The sequence below is a fragment of the Panthera pardus genome, unplaced genomic scaffold, assembly GCF_024362965.1.
Source record: "Panthera pardus isolate Hobbes unplaced genomic scaffold, ASM2436296v1 HiC_scaffold_20, whole genome shotgun sequence".
NCBI lineage: Eukaryota > Metazoa > Chordata > Mammalia > Carnivora > Felidae > Panthera > Panthera pardus.
Genome location: NW_026526766.1, coordinates 40,442,978 through 40,470,200, shown reverse-complemented (window position 1 = coordinate 40,470,200; position 27,223 = coordinate 40,442,978). Strand labels below are relative to the sequence as shown.

The 27,223-nt window shown below is 38.9% G+C and overlaps 1 protein-coding gene across 5 annotated transcripts in view; it reads left to right on the top strand.

Annotated features, from left to right (window-relative positions):
* The first annotated feature begins 6,623 nt into the window (after positions 1–6,623).
* PSIP1 (PC4 and SRSF1 interacting protein 1) overlaps positions 6,624–27,223 on the top strand; it is a 39,938-nt gene continuing 19,338 nt past the window's right edge. For 3 of the 5 annotated variants that reach the window (XM_019415449.2, XM_019415450.2, XM_019415451.2), the window contains exons 1-6: positions 6,625–6,780; positions 7,320–7,534; positions 10,606–10,682; positions 21,675–21,813; positions 24,302–24,406; positions 25,286–25,348. In XM_019415449.2, coding sequence (XP_019270994.1) covers positions 7,463–7,534; positions 10,606–10,682; positions 21,675–21,813; positions 24,302–24,406; positions 25,286–25,348 — 456 coding nt within the window. In that variant the 5' untranslated portion in view covers positions 6,625–6,780; positions 7,320–7,462. Of the gene's footprint in view, positions 6,781–7,319; positions 7,535–10,605; positions 10,683–21,674; positions 21,814–24,301; positions 24,407–25,285; positions 25,349–27,223 lie in introns of all 5 variants that reach the window. The other 2 variants (XM_019415447.2, XM_019415448.2) reach the window with 1 other exon arrangement.

The window sequence follows — 27,223 nt, the reverse complement described above, 5'->3', positions numbered from 1 at the left end:
ATATCTTATCCGAAAAAATTAACTCAAAATAGATCATAGATTTAAACATAAGATATTAACCTCTAAAACTTTTAGAAGAAAACATAGGAGAAAAATCTTTGGGACCTAGGGCTTGGTGAAGAGTTCTGAGACATGACAACAAAAACATAATCTATAAAAGAAAAACGTTGATAAATAGGACTTCATCAATATTAACAACTTTTAGTCAGTGAAAGATCCTGTAAAGAAGATGAAAAGACAAGGTATAGATTGCGAGAAAATATTTACAAATCATTTCTGACAAAGGATTCTTATGAAAAATATATAAAGAGGGGCTCCTGGGTGGCTCAGTTAGTTGAGCATCCAACTTCAGCTCAGGTCATGATCTCACGTTTTGTGACTTCGAGCCCCGCATCCGGCTCTGTGCTAACAGCTCAGAGCCTGGAGCCTGCTTCGGATTCTGTGTCTCATTCTCTCTCTCTGCCCCTCCCCCACTTGTGCTCTGTCTCTCTCTGTTTCTCAAAAATAAATAAATGTAAAAAATTTTTTAAATAAAGAAAAATATGTAAAGAATGATCAAAACTCAACAGTAAAAACTAATCCAATTAGAAAATGGGCAAAGGACATGAAGATACATGTCACCAAAGAGGATATACAGATGGTAAATAGGCACATGAAAAGATGTTTAATATCACTAATCATTAGGGACATGGAAACTGAGGAGCATCTGGGTGGCTTAGTCGGTTTAGCGTCTAACTCATGATTTCAGCTCAAGTCATGATCTCGCTGTTTGTGAGATCAAGCCTTGTATCTGTCAGTGCAGAGTCTGCGTGGGATTCTGTCTCCCTCTCTGCCTCTCCATGGCTGGTGCGCATGCGTGCACACACACACACACACACACACACACACACACGCACACGCACACGCACACACACGCACACACGCGCACTAAATAAATAGTTTTAAAAAAGAAAATGGAAATTAAGATCACACTTATTAGAACAGTGAAAGGAAAAATTAGTGGCAATTCCAAATGGTGGTGAAGGTGTACGTAAAGTAGATCTCTTGCACATTGTTGTTGAGAATGTAAAATGTACTGTCATTCTGGAAAATAGTTTGGCGAGTTCTTACAAAATTAAGTATGCAACTACAATATGACCCGGTAATTGCACTCCTGGGCATGTATCCCAGAGGAATAAAAACTTTGAGCTACACAAAACATGTACAGGAATGTTTACAGCAGTTTTCATTATAGTAGCAAAAACCTGGAAACGATCAAAATGCCCTTCAATAGGTGAATAGCTAAACAAACTATGTAAATTTACAAAAATTAATGAACTATTGATTCACAGAAAAACTTAAATGGATTTTAAAAGTATTAAGATGAGTGGGAAAAGCCCATCTGCAAAGTCACATACCATATGATTCCATGTATATAATGAAATGAAATGACAAAATTTGAAATGACAACATTATAGGGATGGAGAAATCATTAGTGACTGTCAATGGTTAGGAATTGCAAGGGGAAGGGGTTTGGATGGCTATAAAGGGTGGTAGCACTAGGGAAGTGTTCATGATGATGCATATGAAGAAAGCATTTTAGGAGCCATGCGTCACACATACACCCACACACATAGGTGAGAAGACACTGCAATATTGTATTTTTCTCCTTCTCCTAGCCCTGTTCCTAACTTCCTAATGCCTATAAGCACGAGCAGATTTTCCTTGCCCTGAACAAAAGACCTCTCTTGAACTGTCAATATATATACCTGGTGTTTTCACTTTTACTTTGAAAAATTTATAGATTCACAGGAAATGGCAAAAATAATCCAGAAAGGTCCTCTACAGCCCTTCACCCATTTCCTCTAATGGTGACATCTTAAGCAACTGTAAGTACCATGACAAAGAGGGGAAACTGACATTGGTACAAGGTGCATGTACAGTTCTATGCCATTTTTGTGGCATGTGTAGATTCCTGCAACCACTACCCCAATCAAGATGCAGAACTATTCCATTGCCATGAAAATCCCCCACTTTGTAGCCATCCCATTCCTAACCCTTGGCAATCAGTACTCATTTCTCCACCCTTAGAAAAACCAAAGGCACAAAGATAATAAAAGATATTATCACATTAGTAGGCCTATTGACCAAAACAATGGATCATTCCATTTTCAAAGCTGTACTTCTGGGCGACCTAAGTCAGAAAGTGAGAGCATGCAATGATGAAGAATGTAGAAGAAAGAAGATGAAAAAGGGAAAATTCACAAAAAAATAGGCAGAAGAATAAAGAGGAGCATGTAGGATGAGACTGGATGTGGAGATCTAAGAAAAAAGCAAAGCAAGTTTCTGAGGTAAGAAGTGATTACAGAGGAGGTCGTGCAGTGATTTTTAAAATTCCCTTAGAACAACACACAGCTAGGCAGCCTTCAGAATAGGTACCAACAGCACTCACAGGTCAACTGGCCATCCCTGTCTTAGCCTTGCTTCTTGACAGCTGTTCTAATGAGCACTTACACTCATTAAGACTTCTCTTATTCCGTGTGTCTGAGAATGACTCCCCCATAGCCATTGGTAAAGTAGCTCAGTCACTGTCTCACAAACCAGCACATCTTGGTTTTTCCCTTCCATATGGCCGAAAATCCAAATGCTCAGGGAAACAAGCGGGAAGCTGGGTCTAGACCAGATTTATGACATCTCTAACTGAACTAGCTCTTTGATTAACGCCCTTTGTCTTCCCCATGTTCTTGCTAACTTCCCTATTTGTGAGGCTTGAAGTATTACACATAAGGAAAGTTTAATAATTGGGGTTTATACTGACAAGTTTAAGGTACGTTACAAATACTATATATTAAGGTAGGGAATTATATATATTCTATGTAAAAGATGTGAAGGAAGGGATTATTATTGCTAAATTTGGGGGATATGTATCAACTCTTATTTAGAAAGATTTTCCTTAACAAAACCGGTAAATGGATGTATTTTTTTTAATTTTTTTTTTATTAAAAAAAATTTTTTTTAACGTTTATTTGTTTTTGAGACAGAGAGAGACAGAGCATGAACCGGGGAGGGGCAGAGAGAGAGGGAGACACAGAATCGGAAGCAGGCTCCAGGCTCTAGCCATCAGCCCAGAGCCCAACGCGGGGCTCGAACTCACATACTGTGAGATCGTGACCTGAGCTGAAGTCGGAGGCTTAACCGACTGAGCCACCCAGGCGCCCCTGGATGTATTTTAGTCAATGAAAACATATCAGTGCTTTTAAAGGGTTAAGCTTTGTTACATGAACAATTCACAAAGTCAAAACAAAAACAAATGTCTTTTAAAGTGTCTTTTTATCTGTTTTCTCAGACTAAGGGTCAAGGGAGTTTCTCACTTGGCCCCTCCTCTCATGCATTCAACAAATATTTCTTGAGAAAAATTTTATTTAGTGCCTGCTAAATGCCAGGCACTGATGACTAAGGTCGTGCCTATTTCTAAGTAGTTTAAATATTAGTCATAAGGATTGTAAATAAGAAATTATGTCACATTAAGATGAGGTTAGAAGCCTTTCCAGAGGTGATTTTTGGGCTGAATCTCTTAAAACTGGAGGGAGTTAATAGAACGGGCCGATGATAGGGCCAAGCTGGGGAATGGGGTGGGGTAGAGGAAGGTCATTAGGAAATTTAAGCTGGAAATACTTCCAAGTCCAGACAGAAGTTGGAAGAGTAAGGGCTGGGTGCTTTTCCTTCCAGCATCTTTTTCTAATTATAAGCTCCTTGGTATCCAGCACTACTGGCCCCCTGCTCCACCTAGAGGTGGCGTGGGACCACACAAAGGCGTGGACCTGAGAATTGACTGGCTGGAATGTAGCCTTGGCCTCTTGACTAGATGTGTGATTTGGGGGCAAGTTGCTGAAGTTTTGTGAGCCTGTTTTCTCATCTGTAAAATGGGGGTAAGAACACCCAGATAAAATGAGAGAACGTGAATCATGTTCCTTCCTTGATTCATTTAGCTCTCCCACCCCCACCCTCTTGCCTCATTTGTTTTGGAAATTGTATTCTTTCTCTTTACAACTTTATCATTGCCCTTTAATTTCTATCTTGCTGTACTTTTCCTGGCATCCCCTGTAAGAAGGCTGAGTATGGGTGCTGGATGCATCTAGCATGGTTAGAGAGGGGCACAGGCTCTCAGTTCAGAAAAGCTCTCCAAGTGGTTCTGATGAGCACAAGCCTCCCTCCTCCCTCTCCACTCCCCCTTTCCCTCCCATTCTGAACTGCTGCTCCCAGGGATCCTGGGCTTTTGTTCTGTAGAGGCTTAAACTACCACCTGTTTTGCCCTGACTTATTGTTTCAAGGGTATAGCTTGTTGTCTATAGACTATCACAAATTGAAATTACCAGACTTAAAGATAGCAAGAGCAAGGTTTGTACTTTATATTTTTAACATTAACACCAAAGCATCAATGCTGTCCATTTGTCTTCTATTTTCATTTCTTTCCTGAGAAACGCCCCCCCTCCGCCCACAGTAACCACTCCCTTTTTATTTGTTCTATCATTTTGCACTAATAAAAAGTTATCTTTTAGTATTAATTATAATTCATCTATTCCAGTTCTGTTTTCCTACTTGATTTTGTGTTCCTGTAGCCTGTAGTATCCTCCACAGCAGAAGTCTCTCAACTTGAATATGCATAAGAATCACCTGGGGATCTCGTTAAAATGCAGATTCTGATTTAGCAAGTCTGGTGAGGGGAAGCCCATGCTGCTGGGCCCAGGACCAAGACTTGGAACTGCAAAGCCTTAAAAGGCTTAGAACAAAGGAGGTGCACAAGAAATGGTTGCTGGATGATGCCTTGGTCTCTCCTACTCAACAGTCTTGGAATTTTCTTCCCTAAATCTTTCTCCACTTTTCCTGTGCATGATTTATGGCTAATGCCTGAAAATCATTCTTTTGTGTTCTTAGCTCTTCCCTTTTTCAGTCACCAGTCTCTTCTAGAAATGGGTCACTTAGGGAGTAGAACAGTAACCTCCAGGCTCTTTCTACTGTCATCTACTTTGTAGCAAGCAAGAGTAACTTTTTAAAGATTCATCTTTACTTTCTTGCTCAGCAACCTAGCTGCCTAGCATACATCATATCAAACTGATCAGGATGAAAGGCTTCAAGACCTTTTTCTAACCCTTCCCTTTCCCTTGCCAGTCAATTTCTCTTTTTGCAACACTTGGAACCCTCTGCCTGTTGCTGTGGTATGACTTAGTCTCTTGAAATTCCCTGCAGGACAATTTGCACTGGGAATGTCTACATTCCTTTTGAAGACATGTGTATCGCTTTTAAAGAATTCTTCTCAATTTTTACCTACTTAATACAGCTTTTCCTGATTTATTCCTAGTGGTGAGTTCATTTAAATAAGTATGAGCTACATGCCGTTATTTACATATTTTAACATTTAGGCTTTTCCATGTTTTCATTCTGTTTCAGGAAGAATTTGTGCTTGTTGTTCACGGTTGTAACTCCAGCACCTAAAAAAGCTTGACACACAGTAGGTACTTTTTGGGGAAGTGGGATTCAATGGAGCATGAAACAAAGCTTAAGGTTAATATTTATTCATTTTCAAAATGCCTTTTTATTCACTACATTTATTAGGAACTTGGGTGAATGTTAATGGTTAAATAAAATTAGACAATCTAGTGACACAGTTCTGGTACAGTAAAAATATTAAGCTACCAATGCACATTAGAAAGCCGGGCATATTACTACCAACATATTAAAAACTGCATTAGCTGAAGGATCAAAAAAATAAATCTTAGAAATCCCTTGAAGAGTATTTTAAGAGATAAATTATGTGAGCCTTACAAACACTTCTACACTTTCCACCTCCCAGCTACCACTCTACTAGAGAAATAAAATTTAGATGCAGCTAAAATTTAGTACGGGCCCAAACCCACATCCTATCTAAAAGACTTATGCTTTCCTGTCATTGTTTTCTTCCTTTCACATTTTGCATTCGTTAGGATTGCAGTTTTCTTTGGTGCTTTAAATTTAAAATAAAAGAAATAGGGCTTTCTCATATTACAATTTCAAGGAAAAGGCTACTGTAAGGCCCGTTCAGCGAGCTGTAAGAGGCCTACAAGCTGCACACCCTCCTGCTCCGATTTCATCTATGGGTTTTTGTACAGTTCTTTTTTGGATGGATGGTGCAAACCGCGCAAGTGCAGCATTAAAGCCTCTCCACCCTGGGAAACGATGCAAGAACATGCAACTTAGGCTGCCAGGTTCTCCCTAACACACAGCCGAGGGCTGGAGGCCCGGATACCCGCCCCCAAACCCCGTCCACAACAATCGTTTCCTCCCTCCCCGCCTTTTACATACAGTACACATACAAATACACACACGCAGAGGAGCCAGCAGGGGCGGGCCGGGCCCGACCACTCTGCAAACCGCAGGGGGGAGCCGCCTGGGGCCGAGCTATTTTCGCCCACTTCTTTGTTCCTTCGCACCAGCGCCTCTCTGCATCTGGCTGTCACTGATGGGCAAAAGCCAACTTGGGGATCCGTCGTCTTCTGAAGTTCCGCTTCCGCGTCACACACCTCAGGCCGGTGCTGCGTTGTCCCCCCTCCCTCGGCGAGCAGTTGGTCTCGCCCCAGTGCTAGCGGGCGCCGAGCGGGAGCCGCGCGGGAGCAGCGCAGCGACGGCGGCGGCAGCGGCGGCGGCGGTTGCGATTCGGCGCCGTTGAGACGCCTCTGCGGCAGCTGGTGGCGCAGGTGGCTTGCGTGGACGCGGGCAGAGGCGGCCGGCCCGCCACCGCAGCCTCAGCGCCCGCGGCCCCGGCAGGTGAGCGGGCGGCGGGGACTCGCCCCGCCCCCCCTCAGTGGCCTCGCTCCTGGCTGTAGCGGGGAAGTGGCTGCGGCCCGCCCTGGAGCCCAGGGGCAGCCCCGGGGCTGCGGCCGTCGGGGAGCAGGTCGGGGGGAGAGGTCCTGTGTGCACGAGAGGGGAACGTTCCCCTTCCCTTTGCCATCTTTTTTCCCTCTCCCCAGACCCCCTCCCTCTCGGCGCTTAAGCCCGGAGAAAAAAAGCCAGAGGAAAGATGGGGCGGGAGAAAGGGGAATCGGGGGCTGAGAAGCATCTCTGTCTCAGGTGGTGGCGTCTCTTCGGGCGTCGAGCGGTGGACCTGCCGAAGCCTGGAGGGGTAGCTCCTGGGCTGCGGAGGCCGCGCACTCGCGGGGGAGGAGCGGGAGGCGGCTCTCCCCTCACTCTCCCACCCCCACCCCTCCCCGGGCCTCCCCTCCCCCTCCCCTTCCCCCGGGCCTCCCCGTGCGGCCCCTCCCTTCGGGTTTCTTAGCATTAACCGCCCTCCGTGCTCTCCCTCGCAGGCGCGTCGGGACGCCCGGAGGCATCTTCCCCCCTCCCGCTGCCCCGGGAGCCTGGGCTCCCGTCCGCCCTCCCGCATCCCCTCGCTGTGCGCACCGCCGCGCCTCCTCCCCGGGCTTCAGACCCCCGGCCTCGCCCCCGAAACATGACTCGCGATTTCAAACCTGGAGACCTCATCTTCGCCAAGATGAAAGGTTATCCTCATTGGCCAGCTCGAGTAAGTGATTTTTTAGCCTTCGATTCAGCGGTGCTACCTTCCCCAGGGGCCTACCTCCTACCCTTCCTCTTAATTTTGTTCTCCGGGTCCTTTCTCCCCCTCGCTTTCCTTCGGGCTCATTTGCAACCTTTCGTTTTAGCTTTTTGCCCGGGAATCGCCCATGGAATTGCAAAAATCCAGGTGTTTCTACTTAAGCATTTCCCTATGGTTTGTTTTTGACAGACTTTGGCAGGTTTTCTTAATAGGAAATATTGAAACGGGATGCCAGTTAATGTTCCATTGTAGGGGAAAATAATCACGTGTGGGGTTTGATGTTTACAAATTAATGAAACATGGAGGGTTTTGAAATTTTGAGTGAAATGTAGAGCATCCGTGGAGTTTATGGAGCCTCTTAGATGTCAAAGAGGTGATTAAATTGGATTCACAGGGTTTTTAAAAACGTTTTGTAGTTGATGAGGCCTCTGGATTTGCTTGTTTCATACAGAGATCTAGGACTGGATATTCTTGAAAATTTTACAATAGGATGTAAATGTATTTTCACATTTTTATTGGTGAAGTTTGCCTTATGACCTTGAAAAAGTTGTTTTTCCTCTTTGTTTTCCATAGGCAAAAGAGCAATAGACTCCGATTCCTAGGCTCACATCTAGTGGTACAGAGAGGTAATTAAGGCCTAGGGTTTTTTGGTGACATTTAAGAATTGAGACTGTTTAATATCTAAGCGCCATTTTCGGAAAAAGAGGTCTTTTTGTTAGCTTATGGTAGGACTCAGGTTCTGAGATCATGATAGAACCAAAAGAGTGTTGAGATCCATTAGAATGTTCAAGATCCTTTTAAATATAAACTTGATATTCTAAAGTTGTAATTTCCACCAACTTGCTCTTCTTTGAGGAGTGTATTTCTTAAAGACATTCAAATCCTGTAGTTTTAATTATGTCAGCTGGGGGAAAACATACCCATAGAGAATCCTGCAGTGTGTTTGCTGACTGCTATCCAAGTGTAAGGTGTTCACTGTTTCTTGATTTTTCCCATCCATTTCTTGTTTACAGGTTTCCTTCCTAAACCTGGACAGATTTTTTTTCCCCCTAGTCTATCAAGTCTGCTTTTTCGTTGGAGTCTTATCTTGAATGATCCTTAATTCAGAATTCTTACCTATATATTTGACACTGTATTTCCTTTGTGATAACATTTTAACTCTTATGTGCATGCTTTGACTTCCAAATAGATTGAAAACTTCTTGAGGGCAGTAGACATAAACTGAATGTCTTCATGCCCCCCCCCCCCCCCCCCCCGTCCTTAGTATGTAATCATGTATTTATATAAAACACTGTTCCATGTTTGCCTAGAGCAGAGGGAAATTGGGCAGGTTTAAGACCCCTCCAAGGTACTTTGTTTTCATGGCTTTTACATCCTAATTTATTTTGAGGCATTTTAAAATCTGAGATTACAGGATATATCTGTAGTCACATTTCGATGCTACGGTGCAGTTAAAAGCCAAATGAAAATGTTTAAAAAGTTACCTCCTTTGAGTTAGTACTGCTGAAAGCAAAATAAAGTAACCTTAGGAAGGCAAGAGTATTTTTCTTCTTTGTTTAATAAGTTCTGTATTCAACAAGTTCATTTGGATTGGAATGGGAAATTTTTGTGTCTTTTTCTTAGAAGCTGCTGATTTTGGTTTGATATTATCTGTGTGCAAAATTTATATTCATTTTTCCATCTTCTCCAATCTTAAATTATGTCTTTGCTTTAGAGAGATTAGGTCTCATCTGTGACTGTGACAATTGTTCCTAATTTGATTTTAATATTTTCTGTCTCCACATTCCAAACTTCCTTACTTTTTAAGTTTTGCATGTTCTTGTAATCCTGTATCAATAATAATTGTTTTTACAGTAACTTAAAGTTGCCAAACATTTATTACACTCTGTAGGTACTGCACATTTAAAACTGTTTGCTAGCAGAAAGAACATATGAACTGGGTTAACAGAAAATATCCCTTATCGTAAGGGCTCTAAGCATTTTCACAATTTCGGGGGCCTTGTCACAAAGTTGAAATGACCAGTACAATGATGGTATACGTGAGGAAATTGAAGTCTCTAAGAGTGTTAGGTGATAATGATTCTATGGATTTCTGCAACCTCAGGCTGCCAAACAGTCTAATCACCCTCACGGTCTTTTCTTCAACATGATAATGCATAAAGAGTGCAGGGTAGGTCCTCGAGTGGTCTGCTCTCTTCTTAACAAAGCTAACTGATTTTTTTTTTTAATGTCTTTCAATTTGTGAAGGCTATGACACAAGTGTTGTTATGAAGTCTAAATAAGTGATGAAAAAATAGGTTAAATCCTGGCTTGATAGTACTGCCTGATGGCTTTACCTCTGAGGTCTGCTTTCCCTTGTTGATAAGGGAAAGTAACAGGTATTACTGATGTTAGACTTAACAGCACCTAATACTTTTTTCCTTAATTAGAAAGACTGAAAGAGAAATGAAAAAAGGAACAGAACCTCCTGTGATTCAACTATGTAGGTGCAAGATCTTTCCAGAATGTGTGTCTCAAACTTTTAGAAATACTGCTTGGAACTTTCATTAATGTCTTTTACATGACTCCAATATTTGTATAGCCTTCTTGCGGAAGTATCATTTATGATTTTTGAACAGGTTCAGACTCCCTTATCTGAAATGCTTAGGGTCAGATATGTTTAACAATTCAGTGTTGGAGGATTTTAGAAAGGTAACAGTGGTACGTGTGGCATGTATTTTGCTCCTGGTTAGGGCCTTCTGGAATGGCACGTGGTAATCTAACAGAGTATCTTCGCAGAGAAGCATCAGAAACACTAGGTGGATAAAAGATACTACGAAACTGCTTCAGTGTCCGTCCGGGTTTTGCCACCAAATGAGTTCTGAGAAATATTTTGGGTTTTTGAGCTTCTTGGGTTTCAGAATTGGGATAGGGGTTATGACCTGTAGAACTGGTCTACTTTTATCAGATCCTTTTTGGATGGCTTGTTCTCACTTTATTCTGGTGTGTTGAGGTGTGTATGATTTAAAAGATTTTAATTTTTCTGATCTTTCTTTTAGGTAGATGAAGTTCCGGATGGAGCTGTAAAACCACCCACAAACAAACTACCCATATTCTTTTTTGGAACTCATGAGACGTAAGTCCTTTTAGCTCTAAAGGCAAATCAGAGTTAATTTAGTGGGGTCATTGAGCATAAAATGAAAAACAAGTAGAGATTAGTTCAGAGAGAAAGCAGTAGAGTAATAATAGGAAACTTTAAAATAATCTTTGAACTTTGGAAAAAGTCTTCAAGTTTCCCTTTTAAAATTTATTTTTAGGGCAGAAAAATTAGATACTGCAGGTTTAACTTTTATTGGAATAGATGTTTACTTAATAAAAGGGGGATGTGTATGGAATCTTTCAGCAACCAGAAGATTGATAGGCAACAGTATGTAAGGAAAGTTTTAACAGAGCATTTGGTATTGATACAGTTATGGGTACGATAAATGCTTTTCATAAGGACAACCTGACACCCTATTTTAGGCTTTGTGATATTAGCCACGCAAATGGTTTATTATGGGAAAACCAAGAAGAAATCTGGGAAATTCTCTATTTATGTGGTCCTGAGAGCCACTGTGACTATATACATGGGCAGAGGACTGATTTGGTAGAGCACATCAAGTTTTCAAAGATTGCAATTGAATATTCTTGAACTGTTACTTTTAGGTGCATAGGACTACTCCAGGTGCTATTTCATTAATTTTTGGTGATTTTGCTCTTGAAGTTTAAAATTTGCAATAATTTTAGTAAAGTAGGCTTGTTTATCTTGGACGGGAGAAACAAAGTTGTTGATTCTAATTAGGATTATACATTTCTAAGTGTCTACAGTGGCAACATTTGGTGTAATGTTGCTTAGCCACTGTATGAACTTTCACATAATTTCTTTTAACAGCTTTACTGAGGTGAAATTCATGTCCTGAAGTGTCACTTGTTGAAAGTATTTAACAGTGGATTTTAGTACATTAATTTTCATACCCGTTAGCAGTTATTCTCCATTCCCTTCTGAGAATTAGACAACCACTAATTTACTGTTTGTAGATTTATCAGTCCTGGATAGTTCATATTAATGGTATCATACAATGCCACATAATTTTTTTTTTTAATAAAGTTTTGAGTCTAGAATTGGTTTGGCTTTCAAAATAACTTTGAGCTGGGTTTAGGGTATATCCCATATATAAAAACTTAGTTTTGTAAGAAATGATGAATTTCTGATTCAGTAGAGTAATCTACCATTTAAAAAGCTTCCATAAATTTAAGAGGAGAAGGAAGGTATCTTTTGGTGAGAAATTTGTGTACTGCATACTGGAGTGGCAGTTTACTTCGTGTGGTGCTAGGTCAAGCTGTACCAGTATCACATGGGAATTTTAGTATGCAAAAATTCTTGGACCCCCACCTCATAATTACTGTACCAGAAACGGGTGTGGGACCCAGCAGTCTGCTTTAACAAGCCTTCCAGGTGATTCTGATGAAGTTTGGAAACACTAGTGAGTAGACATTGCTTAGAATTTTCCAGTTTTGTAGGTTTAGAATTCTAGGGGCACCTGGGTGGCTCAGTAAGTCAAGCATCTGGCTTCAGCTTAGATCATGATCTCACAGTTTGTGAGTTCGAGCCCCTCGTTGGGCTCTATGCTGACAGCTCAGTGCCTGGAGCCTGCTTCGGATTCTGTGTCTCTCTCTCTCTCTCTCTCTCTCTCTCTCTCTCTCTCTGCACCCCCCCCACCCCACCCAGTTCGCACTGTCTCCCTCCCCTTTTCTCCCTCTCTCAAAAATAAATATAAATTGAGCTAATATTAAATTTTCTTTTCAAAATGCATTTGTCGGGACGCCCAGGTGACTTGGTTAAGCATCCGACTTTGGCTTAGGTCATGATCTCCCGTTTTGTGGGTTTGAGCCCTGCATCGGGCTCTGTGCTGACAGCTCAGAGCCTGGAGCCTGCTTTGGATTCTGTCTCCCTCTCTCTCTGCCCCTCCCCCACTTGTGTGCCCGCCTGCGCGCGCGTGCGCTCTCTCTCTCTGTCAAAAATAAATAAATGTTAAATCAAAATGCACTTGTAATGTTTTGTGCCTTCGTGCTTTCATAAGTATACCCTTCATCTTTGGAAAGGCGGCATTGCTAGATCTCTTTTGGTCTGGTGACTTTTTTTGTATTTAAGGTTTTCAGAAACTGGGTCTCTGATGATTTGCCTTGCCCCGCCCCCACATTGGGATGTGGTTATTTGAGCCTTTCAGTTTGGATTTTGCATATATGAGAGTTTATTCTAACAGCCTGTAATTAGGGATATGGGAAAGGAAGAACATGGGAGAAGAAACGCCAATTTGGAGAACTACTTATTTGTAACTGATTTATAGATAAGATTTTTTAAAAGATATTTTTAAAATGTGAATTAATTTAGTGCAGAATCCTTTTGTAGCTTCATTTTTGCTCTGACCTAGAAAACGTTGGTTTTTCTTAGCATTTTATGACATTCACAGTAAATTCATCCAGCAATCAAGTTTGAATATTAGACAACAATGAGCCCTTATGTATACCAACTGTGACCATCTGCTAGGTGTCTTAAAACATATTCAAGACAGATTCTTCGTAAACGAGACTGACAAGGACCCAGTGCTTTTCCTGGAGCCAAGTCTTGGTGTTATCTTTGATTAGGTATTAAAGTCTTCCCCTTCCCCTCCACGTTTAGTCAGCTAGCAAGTCCTCTTGTAAAGTGCATGCTGATCTGTCCATTTTTGTCTGTCCCTTCTACAGCTCACTTATAAATAGTGTCCTAATGATATCTTGGTCTGTTTGTACTTTTCATATCCCAGTCAGATCATGTCATTTTCCTGTTCAGAGATCTTCAGTGGCTTCCTTATTAACATTGCCAACAAACAGAACCCCCAACTTTTATCTGTAAGTGCTGTTGTAAGAACTTATATGAATTAGCCTGTGCTTAACTCTCTAGCCTCATCACATTTTTCCACTGTTACATAAATCTTTCTCTTGTCTCAGATCCTTGCTTGTTTTTTTTTTTTTGATGGGAAGCGCCTTCAGATTTTCAGTCATTTAGATATGAGCTCAGATCCTCTTATGTTTACATTTTTCCTTGCTATGATGATTGAATTTTTTTTTTCTTTTTCCTTCACCTACAAGTGAGGAGCTTGGAGAGCAGGGACACCTGGTCTATCTTGTTTGTCATCATTTACTTAAGTGCTGGTGCATAGTAGCTATTAAATAAATACTTGGTGATATTGAAAGTTACTTTAGATGAAATCATATGTTGATTATGAATTTACTGTCCATTAACCAACATTTATATAGTGTTTAAAACAACTAGGTCAGAAGGCTGTGAATTCTGACTGCCATTTACCTGCTACATGACCTTAGGCAGGTTGCCTAGCCTTGTGTCTTTTTTTTTTTCCTCATTTGTAAAATGGGAATAATATATTTTATCTCAGAATTTTGGGTTGCAAACAAGATACTACATGAAAAATGCTTAGAAGAGCGCTTTGCATGTATTAAACAAATGTCAGCTACCAAAGATAATGTTGCATATTATTTTTTGAAGACTTGTGTTAAACTGTTTGAAATGCAGTTTGAGTTTTGCTGACTGCTTGCTATTGTTTACAGAGGAAATACTCTCCTAGTTCTATCTCTAAAGTCTAGGAAATTTAAATGAACATGGTATTTTTGTTGAGTGTATCTCCTTACTGATCTTAATACAAAGAGGTTGCTCTTCGTATTAACTGAGATGCTCAATTCTACGAACTTCAAGAAATACCTATCACAGGCTGTTCTAAAACCTGCCAGATACATAGTTTTAGGAGTGAAGGTGAATGGGGAGGGGACAGTCAGGGTTGTGTATAACCTGTCCACAGGAAAGGAATAAAGGAATGAAATCATAGTGTAGGATTTTATTTTCATCTACACTTGTTCTCATATACAGCTTCTGTACTCTAGCCATAACTGTGTGTGTTGCTATGGGACTTGTGTAGATTGTTATAAGCCTTGTACCAAGTAGTGAGGAGAGGAACTGTTTACTCATCTCTATACCAGCAGGTTTGTGGCACATAATAAATATATATTCGGTTGTCTTTTGAGTCATTTGCTATTATAAAGAATGCGTGTTGTTATAAAACTAGTTATAAAACAGTATATTTCATATTTTGTGATTTAATAATGAGAAATGAAGCAGCAAGTTAGAATCAGTGTTTTAAGAAATAACACTTTCTGTTTATTACTTGGCAACAATTAAATGAGTTTTGAGCTTTGTATTTTCAACTCTGATAAGCTTTCCCATTTTTTAAATTTATTTATTTTTTTTAACGTTTATTTATTTTTGAGACAGAGAGGCAGAGCATGAACAGGGGAGGGGCAGAGAGAGAGGGAGAGACAGAATCTGAAACAGGCTCCAGGCTCTGAGCTGTCAGCACAGAGCCCGACGCGGGGCTTGAACTCACAGACCGTGAGATCATGACCTGAGCCGAAGTCGGACGCTTAACCGACCAAGCCACCCAGGCGCCCTGAGCTTTCCCATTTTTTATGTGCCACTTCTGGTTTGCTTTAAAGGTAGAGTGCTCCAGGTGTGTGATAATTGAGCTTTATAACATACAACCTACAAAATGTGTGTTGACTGACTGACTGTTATTGGTAAGGCTTCCAGTTTAACAGTAGGCTGTTAGCAGTTAAGTTTGGGGGAGTCAGAGTTACTTGCGGATTTCTGAATGTATGGGAGGGTCAGCATCCCAAACCCCCCCATGTTGTTCAAGGGCCAACAGTTAATGATTTCCTGTACTTAGGACGTTTTACATTAATCTTGATTCTTATGGGCTATGACTTTGGTATTTAAAGTCAAGAGTTCATGTATATAGGGGTACAGTATCAGTATTTTAGTAGCTGTTTCAAAGACTGTATTACACTGGATAAAAGAAACCCTGGAACCCTGTTAAGGAATTCTGTACAAAGTTGAGGCTCTACTGTTTAATAGCTAGATGGCCTTGCTTGGATGAGTTAATGCTTCTGACCCTCAGTTTTCTAATCCTTAAAATGAAGATTTTGGTGGTACTTAAGTTTCCTTTCACCTCTGGAATTTGGTGTGTAACTTGGAATTAATGTATATCTTTTCATTGTTAAAACTAAAAAAAAAAAAAACCCATAGTTTTCTAAAAAGGAAACAAATTACTTTTACTCCTGTTTTTTTAGAAATGACCCTAAAATGTGTTAATGTTTTGATGTATTTGAGATTTGTAGGTCATTTTATTTTATTTTTACATTTTTAGTTTTTATTTTTATTATTATTTTTTGGTATGTCATTTTAAAGTGGAATGCTTTGAAGAATGAATCAGGGCCATAGCCACATCAAGTTGTGCCCTTGGGGACTAGCGATGGCTGTCTAAAAACTAATCTGGGGGCACCTGGGTGGCTCAGTCGGGTAAGTGTCCGAATCCAGCTCAGTTCATGATCTTGTGGTTCATGAGTCTGAGCCCCACATCGGGCTGTATGCTGACAGCTCAAAGCGTGTAGCCTGCTTTGAATTCTGTATCTCCCTCTCTCACTGCCCCACCCCTATTTGCCCTCTCTCAAAAAATAAACATTAAGAAAACCGAAAAAAACGCTAATCTGGACCCTCTTTATCAAACCTGTGGGATTGCATCCCACAGAGAAGCGTGTGTGTATGTGTGGTGGAGGGGGTGCTCGTGCTCTTATTTTATTAAAATATAACCGACCTATAATATTATATAAATTTAAGGTGTACCTTTTGATTTGATACATTTATATATTGCAATACGATAACCACCAGGATTTGATACACATATATATCTCAGTATGATTGCCACTATAGCGACAGCTAAAACCTCCCGTCATGTTCCATAATTATCATTTCTTATTTATGATGAGAACGTGGGAGGATTTCTTTTCTTCCTCCATGGTTTTTTTTGACTCCCTTTAAGGGGTTCCTTAGTCTTGAGCATATTCCATGACCCAGCAGTACTACTGAGGATATATTATGAAGATGGGTTCAAAGATTGAGCAATGTTATATTCATTGTGGCTGTGTTATTTTATGGTAGAAAATGTGTTACAGAAAATAGTCCCAACAGTAGGCCGGTCAATTTTGATATAGTCATTCAGTGAAATAATAGGTAGCTGTTAGTAATTATTGCCACGAAGAGATGTTCATTTTAATTTGAAGAAGTATGCAAGAGTGTGTAGCATATACATCAAATTAATATTTATATGTATATATACAGCTAAAAAGCAGGCTGAAACAGTGGCTACTGATGGTAAAGTTTTGGATCATTTTTTTCTTTGGTAGGATGTGGTATTCACTGAAGAATATTTCAATAGCTTTACTGAGATATAATTCATATGTCAATTCATTGAAAGTGTACAATTCAGAAAAAATAAAGCGAGTTTATCGTAGACAAAGTGTACAGTTCATCTTAGTATATCCAGAGAGAAGTGCAGCCATTAGCACAATTTTAAAACGTTTTTATCCAGAACGTTTAATGCCAGAAAGAAATTCTGTACCCGTTAGCAGATACTTCCCACTTCTCCCCATTGTGTCTTCCTGTTTTCCCATAGGCAGTCCCTAACCTATTGCCTTGTCCTGAGCGTTTCATATAAGTGGAACTGTACAGTATGTGGTCTTTAATGACTGGCCTTTTCCATGTAGCATGTTTTCAAGGTTCATGTGTATTGTAGCATGTGATAGTGTTTCATTACTTTTTATTGCCAAGTATTCCATTGTATTAATCTGTCCCATTATATTTATCCATTCATCAGTGTGTAGATATATGGATAGTTTCACTTTTGACTATGAATAATGCCAGATTTGTGTGTATCAGTTTTTGCATGGACATGTTTTTACTTTTGTGGGAGTGGAATTCCTGGGTCAAATGATAACTTAGGTTTAATCCTTTCAGGAGTTGGCCAGACCATTGTCAAGTCAGCCATGCATCATTTAAACATTCCTACCAGCAATATATGAGGATTTTAATTTCTCTGTATCTTAGCCAAAATGTGTTCTCTTTTTTATTTGACCTATCCTAGTGGGTGTGAAGGTAGTATCTTGTGGTTTTGATTTACATTTTACTGGTGACTAATGATTTGAGCATCTTTTCATGTGTAAATGTTCTAAGCTTCTGTGCATAACAAATGATTTAGATTAATAAAGTTTTTCTCATTTAGAAAGGCATAGTTACTTAAATTTGGTATATTGATTAAAGATGCAGATTGAAGTATGACTTCTATAGTTGACTGTTGGACAAGATAGGGGTTAGAGGCACTGACCATGCAGTTGAAAACCTGCAAATAACTTTGACTCAAAAACTTGACTGCTAATCGCCTACTGTTAACTAGAAGTCTTATGAATAATTTAGTCAATTAGCAAATATTTTGTATGTTATATGTATTATATGCTGTATTCCTACAGTAAAGTAAGCTAGAGAAAAAAAAATGTAGTTAAAATTATGAGGAAAAGAAAATACATTTAACAATGCTGTTTAAAAAAAAAAAAAAAAAATCCCTTCATAAGTGTGCCTGCACAGTTCAAGCCCATTTTGTTCAAGGGTCAGCTATAATGTGAGCATCATGAATAGTAAAATAATAGAAAGTAGAGCTTGAATTCTGAGTCTGGAGGAGGATCAGAGGAGAATTTTTTAAAACCTATTCAGCAAAAGTAAGAATAACAGTTATCCAAGGATAATCAAAAGGTGTGTATGCAAAGAAGGTGGTGTGAATTAGAACAAATATAAATTATTACATTGTATGAATAGAATTCTGTTAAGACTTTCAGATTGGATTAATTAATGATCTTAGCTATGTCTTATTTTGTGAGACAAGGCTTAAACAAGACATGACCAAATAAACAATATAAAATGTCACAGGGAGCAAGAATGGCAGTGTATATACTGTCTACTATAAGTAGAATTTTAAAGTCCGAGCATGAGGAGAGAAGCATATAAGCCCAGTACACATGAATTTTGGCTACCATGATTTAAATAACACCAGTTCCCCCAGCAACATTGTTCAGGTTTCACATACCCTAGAATGTTAACTAATTGCATAAACTACAAAATTTGCCGCTAGCTCTTCAGTCCACAAGTCAAAATGTAAATAATAAATGCATAGCATGTCAGTTTTTTCAAAAGACTTGGTGATTGGTCACTGTGCATCTGTTTTTCAATTCACACGTAGATGGCACAGTGTTTAGTGGTGGGGTTGCCTCTGTCTCTCAGTGATCTACTTGCCCAGGTTACACTTAAAGAACCAAATCGGGAATTAGCCAACATAGATGAAAGTGCAGCAGAGAAACAGGAACACTAGAAGCGAAATTTGAACTGAATGTAAATCGAGTTAACAGCAGAAATCGCTAACCTTCGAATGCAGACATGCTGCATTTGGAGAGACTGGATATGCAGCCAGAGGAATTTGTGAAGGCAAGCTTATCAACATAAATGAGGAAAGTGGTTGTAATAAAAGGGATAAAGATGTCTCAGAGGAAATGATGCCAACAAAAAACATTAAAGATATTTCACAACATTGAAAGTGCAAAGGATAAAATGTTGGAAGCTGATCAGGCTTAGAAAGGAGTATGACAGTTCGCCAAGGCATAGAAAATATGCTCACTCTACACATAAGTTATGTGATCAGAAGAAGGCAAGAACCATTCAAATTATTTTAGCTTAGTTTTTTTTCTAATGTTTTCGATTACAATGTACCCTAAGTACTAGTTTTACTATTTTTTTTTTAATTTCATGTCTTTTCACTGTCAGAAATAGTGTTTAATGTTTTGACAATTTTTAAAAGTTATGGAACAATCATAATTTTTCCCATTGCATGGTCATTTTTTAAGTCTTATGTTGTCATGCAAAGTGAGGACTGCCTGTTTTGAGAAAGAAAAATAATCCAGGTAAATTTAATTGTCAAACCTTTATATGGTAAGTAATATCATGGTAGAATCTGTCTTTTGAATAGCTTTTAGGTTTAGAGTCATCTTAAAATACCCCATGTTTGAAGTTCTAAAACATTTTTCTATAATTTTATTAAGTATTTAAGGTCCCTACCACTTTTGGAAGTTCCTGATGCCAATTTTGAGCCCGTTGGGCATTTTGAACTGTAAGGGATGATGCTGACTTTGTACATTGCTACTTAGTATCCAGCCTTTTCAGTTGTCTTTCCATCTTCTACTCTGATGGTATTGTCTTTCTTGTTGCCTTTGGCTTTATGGGTTGTTTTTGTAAGGTTTTAGGAGAGATAATTTGTGTTGAATTGCTTTGGTCTAAATAGAAGTATATTTGTGATGGAGATTTAACCCAAGTTATTTACTTGGAATTTGAAACATGTAGGAAGAATTGTTTTACTATTTTAACTAAATGTGTTTTTCTAATTTGAGAAGATAGGTAGGAATGCATGATTCCTAGTAAAAGGCTGAATTTCTGGATCAAATGAGATAATGATTAAATGTGCTTTAATCAGTGTGTAGTTAAAAATTCATGTATACAGGGATATTCCTAAATTACAGAATTTAAATTATAAAGCTGACTGTTGTATGCACTGGCTTTACTTAAATAGAGCTCCATGTCTCTTTTTAATTAAAATATCCTAAAAGCCTTTTAAAATACTCTAACTGGAGTGATACCTGTAGTCATTAGGTCCCTAATTCTTAAAGAATTTCACCAGGTAAGTAATTTGACATGTACGTAATAATTTATATCTTAAATTGTAGCACATTTTAGAGGAAATGAATAGTATCTGGTTTTCCTCTTCCTTTGGAGAATACATACACATCAAATAGCATAACAAAAAAACTCCCACATACTGGTGCATCTTCCTTTATGGAACTGACAGACTTCTGCGGGACTGACTGAGGGAGATACAAGGGGTCTGTTCTGGAGAACATCTCCAGTGCGTGCACACACAGTTTATTCTCATCATCCACAGACTCCATATTTGTGAATTTGCCTGCTCACTGAAAATATATTTGTAATCCCACATCAGTCAGTACTCATGGTGCCTTCATGTGCAAGCAAAACGGCAAAAAATTTGAGTAGTTTGATGCACACATTCCTAGCTGAGGCTGACCATGGCAGTACTTTGCCTTCTTCTTGTTTTCACTCTCTTACTGTAAACAAGTGTCCTTTTTGCAGTTTTCTGTAGTGCTATAATTTTTGCATTTTTGTGCTTTTTTTGTTGGTCATTATGCAGTTTGGAATAGCCCCCAGATATGGTGCCGGGGTGCTATTTAGCGTTCCTAAGTGCAAGAAGGCTGTTTTGTGCCATATGGAGAAAATCTGTGGTGTAGAAGTTGAAGCTATGAGTTCATTATTAGTGAGTCACTAATACATATTAAGAGATCTTTAAACAGAAACATGTGAAAAACCAGGTTATGTATTGCTTGGTGACAAGGTGACCAGAGGCTCACAGGAACCCTACCCTGTGTTTTCCCTTGGGCAGTGGTGTGCATTATTCATTAATTCAGTGTGTGGTGACTTTGTAGAACACACTACCACAAATAAAAGAGTGACTTTAATGAGTATATGAATGAACAAATTAACCAGCTATAACCTCTGATTTCCTTCACTGAATAAAGTAAAATTCTTACCGTATTTTATTTCAAAAGCCTGCGTGTACACACACACACACACACACACACACACACACACACACACAGAGTAATGTACCTCATTGACAGTATTTTGAATTGTGCCTTGTACCAGATTACATTGAAATTAGTATTTGGGGTGATAATGCAATTTTATCACAGTTCTTTTCATTTTGGGGCTTTTTAAAATTATAAATTATACATAAAATTTACCGTTGTAACCATTTTTAAGTGTATAGTTCAGTGGCATTAAGTACGTTCACATCGTGCAACTTAAGTGTTTTTTTAATATGGGACTGTGGATCCTAGGAGCTTATGATCGAATTTAACAAAAGTATTTGAACTTAAATCTAATGATTCATTTGTGTCTGCCCTTTAATTTATGTGAGATTTTTACTGCATTTTGGGTTAAGAATTGTCTAGAATTGCATCCTAGGGTAGTACTGTTTAATAACTTACATATTTGAGAATGCTTTGCACTCACATTTTTCTCCCTCTCCTTTTTTAGTGCTTTTTTAGGCCCAAAGGATATATTTCCTTACTCAGAAAATAAGGAAAAGTACGGCAAACCAAATAAACGAAAAGGCTTTAATGAAGGTTTATGGGAGATAGATAATAATCCGAAAGTGAAATTTTCAAGTCAACAGGTGCGTCCTATTACATTAACATTTAGTTTAGTATCATTTATTCAGTCTTGGGGGATAATCGCTATTCTAGCTTTAGGAAAATCAATATTAAAAGCCTTGTAAATTTCAGATTAAATTGTGCTTATTTGTGAGGTTGAATCTTGACCTTTCATATCTAGATGAACTGATGAAAATGTTACCTTCATGGGTAAACAGAATACTGGAAAATACTCAGTTATTTAAGTCCTTCTGATTGATTATTTAATGTGTCGTCGAATTTAAAGCCATATGTACTGTTCTCTGAAATTTAGGTAGTATAACTTGAAGAGTGTATTTTTTTCTTATTTTTTTTTAAAGTTTATTTTTATTTATTTTGAGAGAAGGGGAGAGAGAGGGAGAGACAGAATCCCAAGCAGGCTCTGTGCTCGGAGCACAGAGCACAATGCAGGGTTTGATCTCACGAACCATGAGATCATGACCTGAGCTGAAATCAAGAGTCGGACACTTAACCAACTGAGCCACCCAGGAGCCTCTTTTTCTTACTCATTTTAATTCCTAAATCCATAAAATTGTATTAGACTACAAACCTCATATGGGTTAAATTAAATATGTGACAGAAATACTGATAGCACTGTGCAAAGTATACTTCATGTTTTTGGTGTTTAGAAGAGCAGCCTTAAACTTTCTTTTTAATCTGTTTTTCGTGTATCCAGAGGTTTTGTTCATTTAAATTAGATTGAGAAAGAGGCATCTGGCTGGTAGTCAGTAGAGCATGCGACTTTTGATCTTGCAGTCATGAGTTCAAACCCCACGTTGTATGTAGAGCTTACTTTAAAAAAATAAATAATAAGACTGAGGTAGTAAGAACTAAAAGATATAGTAGCAAAAAGTAGCATGTGCCATGCTGCTTCTTACCTTTAGAGAACTTTTCAGGTGCTATTCTGTCTGGAAGGTTTTAAATCTTACAATGGTGCTCCAAGAGTGCATTAGATGATCCTGAGTACCTTCATTATCACCCAAATTTATTTGTTAATCATACCATATTATGTTTGCTTTTGTACTTAACTGCCACGGGTTATTAGCTCCATGAACAAAGAAGTTGTCCTATGTGCCTGGCGTTGTCATATGCATGGCAAGAATAAGTATTCACTAAATACTGTTCCATGAATGTAAGACTGGATGGTTTCCCCATCATTGTTGCCTCAGCTGTATAATGGAAGTCCAAAGACACTGAATTGATTATTTCCTGAAACTAACGGTTTGTAACTTCACTTGGATCATGTGTCCTGTGATTGTGATTGTACCTTCAAGGACTTTTTCATCCTCCAGATAGCCCAGCATGGTCACCCTATCCTATGTTCCTATGTACCTACTTAATCTCCGGGTGGTTTTCACCATCTATATTTGGGATTTTCCATTTCACAATGAAATTTTTGGTGGTTTGTGTGCATGAAACCTAGCAATGTTCTGTCCTTAACAAAAGTATGAATGATTGTGCTGATGTGGTATACTCTGTGTTTCTGGCCCAGATAGGTCCCCAGTGGCACATACCTAGGATATGGAGAAAGCAGTGAACCTCAAACATAACAAAACATAATAGAAAAGTTGGCCATCATGATTTACAAAAATTTGTAGTGCTAGAAGTAATTTGGGGGGATGCTTTTATATTTCTTGTTGTAACTTTATCATTTTGTGGGTTATCAGCATTGCCTTTTTTATAAAAGGCAAAAAAGTTTAGGCTTGAAAAGGAAACCATTAGAAAGGGGCACAGTTTAGACTGCAGTGCTGTCGTCGTATAGACCTGTGCTTACCCTCACCTCCCAGTGTGTACTGTGTTTATCTCTGTTACTCATCTTTTTAGGCCCCTAGTAGATCTTCTGTGTAAGTATCTTGTCATCTGGGGGTATGTTCTCACCCCTGCCCCGAGCCCAGAGGAATCGCTGGCCTGATTGAATTATGGTTCATGAATTTGGGGGGAAAAAAAAAATGATGATTGGACTCCCATTCAGTACCTCCTATTAAATCAGAATCCCGTCTCAAGAGTCTGAATTTTAAATAAACTAAATATGAGATATAGATCAAAGTCTTTCAAGAAAGCTCTTGTATGTCCTTTGCTAAGGCTCTAAGATAAGTTTCTCTTTAGAATATGCCAGTAGTTGAATACAGTATAGGTCTGTGCTATTCTAAATCACGTTACATTGTATCTTGTTGGAATTTTATTGGTTAGAACACTAGAATGGTCTTCTTTGTAACGTTACTTCCATTTCTGCCTCACTGTTTTATCCTTTACACTCAGTTATAGGAATACAGCCCCTTATAATACTTTTCTAAAGGAATAATAGAATTTAAAGCTTTTTAAAAAATTGTATATGTTAAAAGCATTTTGTGGAACAGAAATGAAGATATTTTTATAACTTGTAAATAGGCTTTTGAATTTTTTCATGGGTAGAAAATTTTGAAATGGGGTAAAATCGTACTTTGTGAAGTTAATAGACCTGGTCGTTTATAGGCATCAACTAAGCAATCGAATGCATCATCTGATGTTGAAGTTGAAGAAAAAGAAACAAGTGTTTCAAAGGAAGATACTGACCATGAAGAAAAAGCCAGCAATGAGGTATGTTTAATTTCTCTTACATTCTAAACCCATTTTGTTGCAAGGAAGAAATTGGAAAATGGGTTGATCATTTGATCTCATAATAGAAAGTAATCTTTAAAGTATTTGAGTACTGAATGAGAAAGTGTTTAAAACTTATTTCCTTGTGTGAATATTAAACACTGTATTGTAAAATAATTTTTGCATCTTTATGGTGCATGGCTGGGGCCATGGTTGGGGCGCCTGGCTGGCTCAGTCGGTAGAGCATGCAACTCTCGATCTTGAGGTCATGAGTTCAGGAGCAGAGATTACTTCCAAAAAAAGGAAAAAAAAAGATGCACGGATATATTTATTTGAAGTTGTTTCGCTGTGCAAAATATGAGGTCCACCCATAAGAGAGTGGGTTACTGTTTATTAGGAATCTTTTTCAAGATCCTGTGGGATGGGGGGGATACTAGAAAAGGCATTGAACTGAATTTTGTTAAATCTAGGTTTACTTCCATCTCTATTTGATTATCTTTGAGGGGAGATGCTCACCTGAGCCTTTTTCTGGTCTTGTGGGTTGTTAGATGATCTCCAGAGTCTCAGCCATTTAAAATTTACAACCCTAAAATGTAGAAAAAAGTCGTTTTGTAAATTTAAAAAGACAAACTTCCATGTGTACTAGCAAGCATGACCTCTATTTTATCTGACAGAGGGAAGTGTTTTTTTGGTTTTTTTTTTAAAGACACTGGCTATTACTTTCACTTTTATGATATTGCTTTCAAATTTCAGAGAAACAAAACAAGTTTCCCTAGCGCCTTTAGTGAAATATGCTGTTATTTTTAGTTTAAGAAATTTTCTTTAAGTCTTGATATAATTTGTTCAGTTTCATCTGTATGTATATTTTTTCAATTTTAGGATGTGACTAAAGCAATTGACATAACCACTCCAAAAGCTGCCAGAAGAGGGAGAAAGAGAAAGGTAATGTTATTGCTCAACCACAGGAATCTTTTTTTTTTCCCTTCAAATTTATTTATGTTGAGAGAATGCAAGTGAGGGAGGTGCAGAGGGAAAGAGAAAGAATCCCAAGCAGGCTCCACAACACCAGCACAGAGACTGATGTAGGGCTCGAACTGTTGGATCAGCAGATCCTGACCCAAGCTAAAGCTTGGTGCGTAACCTACTGAGCTGCCCAGGTGCCCCTTAACCACAGGGATCTTAAAATAATTTTTATTTTAGTTGAATAAGGAAGGTAGAGATAATGAAACCTTACTTTTTTTAAGTTTAGAGTTGGCCCTTTTCTCCAAATCCTTCATTTTATTAAAGGGTAGGTTATACTGTTCAGTTACGAAAACTAGCTGTTTCTTTTTTTTTTTTTTTTTTTTTTTAATTTTTTTTTAATGTTTATTTATTTTTGAGACAGAGAGTATGAATGGGGGAGGGGCAGAGAGAGAGGGAGACACAGGATCGGAAGCAGGCTCCAGGCTCTGAGCCATCAGCGCAGAGCCTGACGCGGGGCTTGAACTCACGAACCGTGAGATCGTGACCTGAGCTGAAGTCGGACGCTCAACCGACTGAGCCACCCAGGCGCCCCAGCTGTTTCTTTTTAGTGACAGCACCCTTAAGATGAATAGTAAAGGAAACAAAATGCATCTGTTTTCATTGCTTTTAATGACACTTCAACTCTTTGTAAAATAGATAATAATGTATATTTGAGGTTTTTGAGAGGATTAAGTGAATTAACACGTTACATATCCATAATAAATCCTGATACACAGTAATATCTGTGTATTGTTCATTCTAATATTAGCAACATTGTTGCATAAAATGAGACTGTGTGACACTTGAGTGGGAGGTACAGTGTGCTTTTAATTAATGTAGTAAGTGGGACGCCTGGGTGGCTCAGTAGGTTGGGCGTCCTACTTCAGCTCAGGTCATGATCTCGCAGTTTGTGAGTCCGAGCCCCACGTTGGGATCTGTACTGACAGCTCAGAGCCTGGAGCCAGCTTCTGATTCTGTGTCTCTCTCTCTCTCTCTCTCTCTCTCTCTCTCTCTCTCTCTCTCTCTGCCCCTCCACCGCTCAAGCTCTGTCTCTCTTTCAAAAATCAACATTTAAAAAAAATAATAAAAAATAAGTTTCTTCTTCCCTATATGAAGTTTTGTTCTTCACCTTTTTCTAACCTATTTAGTCTCAGACTATCATATGCCAAAGATTCAAGGAAAACTAAGGCTTCGGTATCTTGTGAGGAAGTAAAATATGAAAACAAATAATTGTGGCTTTTTATTTCCTGTGGAAGGGGCTATGATAACTTTAACAAGATTTTAAACATAGGCTGAGTCTTGTCAGGCAGATGGAGGCGGGAGGAGGGGAACAATATTTCACATGCATCCTCTTTTAAAGCAGTGTGAATGATGGAGACTGGATTGGGATGGTGAGACAAATTCACGGATTAATTCATTCAGAATTTTAGTACTGACCTCACAGGTGTAGGCAGAGAATGGAGTAGTATTGAATAAAGGAGATAAGGTCTCTGTTTTCATTGAACTTACATTTTTGTTGAGACACAATAGATACATAAAGTAAGAGTTAAAATGGGGTGTTACGATAGTAATAACTAAGTCATGAAAGGCTTTTCTAAGGAGTTAGCATGAGATTGGAAGGAAGAGGGACCTTCTAGCCGGTTGTTTGGTAGTGTGGAATGAGAAACGGGATTTAAGAGCACTTCAGGAGGTAAAGTTGATGGTTGATTGGAAGTGAGTGGGAAGGAGGAATCTAGGATGACTCCAGGGTTGGCTTGGTTTTGGGAGCAGAGGCGTGGGGAGGAGGAAATGAAACATCTAGGGGAATTGGACTGA